General features: G+C 47.6%; 2 protein-coding genes across 2 annotated transcripts; both read left to right on the plus strand.

Moving 5' to 3' along the window:
• Positions 1 to 614: 614 nt before the first annotated feature.
• On the plus strand, positions 615 to 1,593 carry BJ212DRAFT_1587438 (uncharacterized protein; the record flags this gene model as incomplete). Its single annotated transcript, XM_041342406.1, has 5 exons — positions 615 to 693; positions 810 to 1,025; positions 1,153 to 1,186; positions 1,339 to 1,404; positions 1,428 to 1,593. 5 exons carry the CDS (start codon positions 615 to 617, stop codon positions 1,591 to 1,593), a joined length of 561 nt encoding a protein of 186 aa, XP_041193237.1.
• An 847-nt stretch (positions 1,594 to 2,440) lies between these two features.
• On the plus strand, positions 2,441 to 4,108 carry BJ212DRAFT_1480549 (elongation factor 1-gamma; the record flags this gene model as incomplete). Its single annotated transcript, XM_041340106.1, has 8 exons — positions 2,441 to 2,494; positions 2,551 to 2,722; positions 2,907 to 2,977; positions 3,038 to 3,061; positions 3,113 to 3,271; positions 3,327 to 3,628; positions 3,682 to 4,039; positions 4,100 to 4,108. The coding sequence occupies 8 exons, from the start codon at positions 2,441 to 2,443 to the stop codon at positions 4,106 to 4,108; spliced, it is 1,149 nt and encodes a 382-aa protein (XP_041193238.1).
• Between the last annotated feature and the right edge of the window lie 1,942 nt (positions 4,109 to 6,050).

Below are 6,050 nucleotides of genomic sequence, written 5' to 3' on the forward strand. Positions count from 1 at the left end.
TTTGGTTGACGGACTGCAGCAAAAGTCCAAACTTCAAAGCTTCAAGAACTTGAACAGTGACCTGAGTCGCCCTTCAACGTTTAGGTCAGTTCAAGCAGGTTCCAGCCTCCACTTTTGTTGATTATCATCGATGTCAGCATTTTGTACACGTTGTCGAGCAGTCAATGCGCAACGCCCTTCGCGTACCATTGTCTTTTAGTCACCCACCTTCCCGGGTCTCAGTTGACGCGAGAGCTCGCTACAGCGGAGGCACTGAACTATTCATGCCAATCACGTCATCAGTCTTTGTTATGCTAGTAACTAGTGCGAAGTGCAAGGGCTGACAGAACATTTCCGTCAGCACAGAATCACGATATGGCACTGGAGAGTAAGTATCTTATCTCGGCGAACTAATATATGTCCACCCATCCGACACGAAATGCTAAACCGCCTTACACTACAACTCACATCAATGCCAGTCCATCTAACTTAATCAAGATTATGCTGCTTCTAGCATCGATACTTCAGACTGGAGATCACAAGGTATGTTTTGCAGTTCCTGGTCACTTTGTGTGTTTCAACTAAGTATTAGCCCACGACATGTTTGTGAGACAACTTGGCAGGTTGGCTGAACAATGGCATGCCTACTCACCACGCGGTGGTGGTGCAATGATGTTACATTTCTTGGTGACGACACCGACGTAGCTCGGACAGGTCAGTGAGGGGGTTACCAAGGGGAAGAGGGCTACATTCTACCCCGAGGAATGAGTGGTCTGTTCTTGATCGTTCCACTATCACTGCTCCTCTACTTCGTTCTGGTCTTGCCCAAGATGAATGTTATTGTGGACGATACCCATTGTGGGTGAGGGGGTCGAGGGACTTTACCAGTAGTTTTCAAAACCTGGTCCAGCAGTTCCAAGCACAACACTCGGTGACCAAGACAGACTTATATCGGTGCACTTTTGGATGGTCTTTCGGGCTCCACGAGTTCTGCTCCGATAATTCGCCAAGAGCTTTGCCATCACCGGCGACCTCAAGTCTCACAGGTGAGCTCCTGGCAAGCGGCATCTGTTTCTTTCTTATTTCAACACTCAAACTTGATGCGTTGTGTAGATTCTCATTTGCGCAAATAGATCCCATGCTATATGATCATGCTATTCAACTAGTTTCCAGAGAAAACGATTCAGGCTGTCATGTGGTACCGATCGTACGTCGGCGGTGGCCGGCGGTTGTAACATACCAGGAACACGACCAGGGACGTCAATACTTGCCCTTCACTCCAAAACCTGCTCATTTGGGAGGCTGGCGCAAGGCAGATCCGATCTTTCGTCTTGAGTTATATTATGACAACTACTGCAGCATCACCCCTTCCGAGGGACACTGGGCAGCGATCACCGGCTTGTCCTCATTCAACCGCGGAGCCAGGTACTTATTACTATCCTTGCCAGCTGTCACTACGAAGAATTGGATCTCGGACTATCAACCTCACCGAGTCGGAAAGTAATATCCATTCGCCTGTACAGTGCTGGCGTCACTAAAAGATCTAGCAAGCACGGATGTTTTGACAATTCAATACCTAGATTGGAAAGGAAGGCAGCCGTTGGGAACCATTAGTTTTGCCGCTTAAAACCAAGTTCAAGGGTCTAATATTCGTCAGTTGACTAGGACCAGTTAGTGCGATGCACCAGTGAGTAATCATCGCAATAAACTGACAATGACATCCGTCAAATACAAGGGCCCCGCGGTCTAGTCCAGAGCTAAAAGTCGTACGATACCAGATTAGGAGCTCACCGGGAAGTGTCCAAGAAAGAGTTAGGCGTAAGTCATGGATGCTGCCAGAAGAATGTGACTATTGAAGGAACTTCTGGTGGTGAATCTGTCAATGGAAGTGCTGTGGCGCGATATCATGATATGATGTTAGCGCGATTGTGTATGAAATGTCATCATTTACATTAAAGTTCATGTGTGCTCGCTAAAGTCCTTACAGGCTAGGAGAGGATTGGCGCTATACAGCCTGAGCGAACTTAAGCTTCTGTTTAGCTCATCATAGTCGAAATCAGCTTCAACTCGAAGAGACTCGTGTTGGAGAGCTCCAAGTCTCTCGTCGCTTCAAAGTACTGTCTGTGTCAGCAAGTCTGTCTCAGCCAATCAGATTGCAAACAAAGCATGGCGAGTGCTATGATCTCAAATATGCTCTTTGAATGGGAGCCGCTGATCATAGGATATTGAATGGTGGGGTGCATCGATTTAGTAGGATGACTTGTTGTGTAGAAAGAAAGGGAGTCAGACACTTTAACCCTATCTCTGATCGATAAAGCCTGCCCTAATCGAATCAGATGGGCCTCGTTGCGATTATCTGACCTGTGTTTTGGTTGTGCTCCGATAAAATTTCAGGAGGTGCGCTAATCAAATCGGCCATCTCATCTTTCTCTCCATCTATCACCTTCTCCAAGTTTTCAAAATGGCACCTGTGGGCAAGCTCTATTGTGTCTCTACCATGTCCCAGACCAAGGCGGTAATTAGTGCACTTGCGTCATCTCGCGTTTTAATATGACTCATAATAACCTATAGATCAGAAGCGTCTGTGCACTAGCAGGTCTTGAGCTCGAGATCCCTGAGTATCAGCACTTTTCGGACAACCAGAAGCCAGAGTTTCTTGCCAAGTTCCCTCATGGAAAGATCCCCGCTTTCGAGGGCGCAAACGGCTTTAACCTCACGGAGGGTGCCCCGATTGCACGGTATCGTGAGTCATACTATTTTCTATGTTGATTTTGATCTAGGATATCATAAGGATGAGAAGATCTACAGTTATCCCTGTCTTAATTCTGTGTCGACAACTTCACGTAATTCTGATCGTGTTATCCGTTCTCACTTTCATGTAGTATTGTTGTGGGTTTGAAACGTATGTACTAATGTTTTGATTGCAGTCGCCGGCCTTGCTCCCAACTCTGGTCTTCTCGGCTCGACACCAGAGGATGCCGCAGTCGTTGATCAATGGGTTCACTTTGTTGAATCAGAAATTTCCATTACAAACCGATGTCATTTCGGGGATGCTTAGAACTTCCTTCCCTACAGCAAAGGCGTAAGTTAGTTCCTCGCCACCAGACCGTTCGCTCTCATTGACCCAATACAGATCCACACCGCCCTCGCTGAGCGCCAATTGCGCAGCCTAATCACCCTCGAGACTCATCTGAGCACCCGTACTTTCCTCGTTGGCGACCGCATTACTCTTGCTGACATTACTACCGCCGCTGTTCTCCAGCGCGTCGTTTCCGTCACTGCAGACGCCGATGTAGCGCGCTAAACTCATCAACACTGTTCGTTTCTTGGAAACTATTGTGCATCAGCCCAAACTCGAGGCTATCTTCGGTCCTACTGAGTACACCGAGAAGGCGCTGCAGTACGTCCCTCCAAAAAAGGAGAAGGCGCCTGCACCCCCAGCTGCACCAAAAGAGAAGAAGGAGAAGCCAAAGAAAGCCGCTGAGGACGATGACGAAGATGATGGCAACCTTGTGCCTGAGGAGCCCAAGGAAAAGAATCCCTTGGAACTGCTCCCAAAGAGCACGTTCAACCTCGAGGACTGGAAACGTGCCTACAGCAACAAGGACACGCGCGGCGCTGATGGTTCGCTAGAGTGGTTCTATGCCAAGTAAGCACATACTGCCTCTCCTTCGCCGAACGTGCTGACAAAGGCACTTGCAGCTTCGACAAGGAGGGCTTCTCCGTCTGGCGCGTAGACTTCAAATACAATGAGGAACTCACGCAAGTTTTCATGTCCTCCAACCAGATCGGTGGCTTCTTCAACCGCCTCGAGGCATCACGCAAGTACCTCTTCGGATCGGTGGGCGTGCTTGGCCAGGCCAATGCCTCTATTATCTCTGGCGTCCTCATCCTGCGGGGCCAAGACTCAAAGGCAGCCGTAGACTGTGCACCAGACTTTGAGAGCTACGAATACACCAAACTAGATGTGTTTGGTAACCAGCAAGACAAAGCCTTCTTCGAGGGCGCACTTGCATGGGATCTAGAGGTCGATGGCAAGAAATGGGCGGACGGAAAGAATGTGAGTGTCGTTTTTCTTTCATCGCATTCCACGACTTTTTGCTGATGCTTTACGCTGCAGTTCAAGTAAAAAGTACCTGATGTTGGAGAGCGTGGGACTTTTGGGAAGCATGCAGTATTGATTCCGTGTATCATCGTGTCTCTTATTTGTAGATCTTGTTACTTTTAACCAGCTGTTGATCTGCGTTTGTGGAAGAGCAGTGGCTGCGACACACATACCGTCTATACTGTCCAGTGTCACACTTCTCGATGCCTCTTATTCTAGTAGAAGATGGTCAGCAGCCGAGTATCCTCTAAACATATCCTGGGACTCCTTTACGACAAAAGCGGTGCCGGCGGATGTCCACCTCGAGCTTCGATCAAACATAGCCAGGAGTCTACCAAGTCCCTTTTACCGAAGCAGTACGAAGGAGGTAGCTTGAAGAACTCGAATACTGGGGTTGTCCGTTTTGATTTCGCAGCATAATTGAACTTTGTCGTCCGCGCAAAGGTTCAATATTCAATATTCATAACTTGACCGCAAAACCTTGATAGGTAAGCGAGACTTATAATTAAGCTTTTGAACGAGGTTCCTTTGATCGTTGCCACCTCTCGGCTAGACTTTGAAGAAAATGGAAGACGATCGTCCCTTCTTTCCAGTCGTTTTTTGCACCCCTAGATGAACGTTTCCCAGCTACATACTAGTAGCGCGGTGATACAGAAGGAACGACTATCTTCCTTCTATATATCGGTCTGACCACGGGAGTGAGTAATTCCGTACGTGATCACGATGAGGCGGCAGTCTCCAGAGGGGCAGTACATAGAACCAGAAAAAACTTTCAGCCAAGGAGATTGTCGGGAATCAGTACCTAACACTGATTAGCAAGCATTGTCGGTGCTTGCCGTTCACCAAGTGTGGAAACAATGAGGCAACATGTCGTACGATAATGGTATGTACTCCTGTGTACTATACTCTACTGTGATCAGGAACGCTAATGTCATTATAATGTCCTGCCTGCGCTGCTTACTAGGTAATCTCCGAATCTGCGAGGAATACAACCTCGGGTGGTTTAAGCCTCGGTGAGTTTATTTGCGAATCTTAATCATGGTGTGCGTACGAGCCAGTATCTAGGCGTGTCTCATGCATGTCATTTCTAGCCGGAGAAGACTGATGTTCGTGAGATGTATAGGCGTACAGATCAATTAATGAGACAAGATCTCTTCTGACAGTCCCAAAAATTTGTTCGACTAATTGAACTAACCACGTTCAGTATCAGATTACTATAGTACGTCCTTTCTTTCACCGCGATCAACGTTTCTAAGCATACATAGACATATTCAGATCTAAAATTGAAAGGAATCCTTTTCCTTCTTTTTCTTGGACACGGTTTGACAAAGTTCTTAAAATCATCTGAAGACGGTTCTGATGGGTCGTGCGATGTTGACTTGTCAAGTTCTCAAGTTACTGACTCCGGTCCCTGACAATCCCCTCACCTTCACTTCTGGAATATGCATACTGATATCTGGGGTTGGTTACAGATTTGAAAGACTCGGGGAGTGCGCCAGCGAAAATGCTGTTGTAAGCTTTTCATTTTCAAAGACCGAGGGTGGCACCTAGTATGGAGTCGACATAGGTCGTGTGGCTGAGTAAAACTCTCGCTGGAAAAGCCGTCACCCGGAAAACTGTTTGGTCGTGGAGTCTAGTACGCTACTGGCAGCTAGAATAAGAGGCCGTTCGACGAAACAATGCTCACAAGTCCTGCTGAATGAATGCAATTGAGCGCTGCGGTTATCGCAGGCCCGCAATGAAGATATCAATCTTCAGTGTACATAGGAACTTGGCGCCCATACTCGCACTTTACAGATCCACAAGGGTTTTTTGATGCGTCAACAATATTAATACTCGCTCAAATTCCTCGAAATCAAATCGACCTCCGCGAATTCCTCGTCACTGGCAAGATTGCCCTAGCAGGCTTAATTTTGGCTGCTGTAATCCAACGTGCCGTCCGAGTGCTGCTCAATGCTGCTGAGCG

This window comes from Suillus subaureus (genome assembly GCF_016647635.1).
Source record: "Suillus subaureus strain MN1 chromosome Unknown BJ212scaffold_15, whole genome shotgun sequence".
Taxonomy (NCBI): domain Eukaryota; kingdom Fungi; phylum Basidiomycota; class Agaricomycetes; order Boletales; family Suillaceae; genus Suillus; species Suillus subaureus.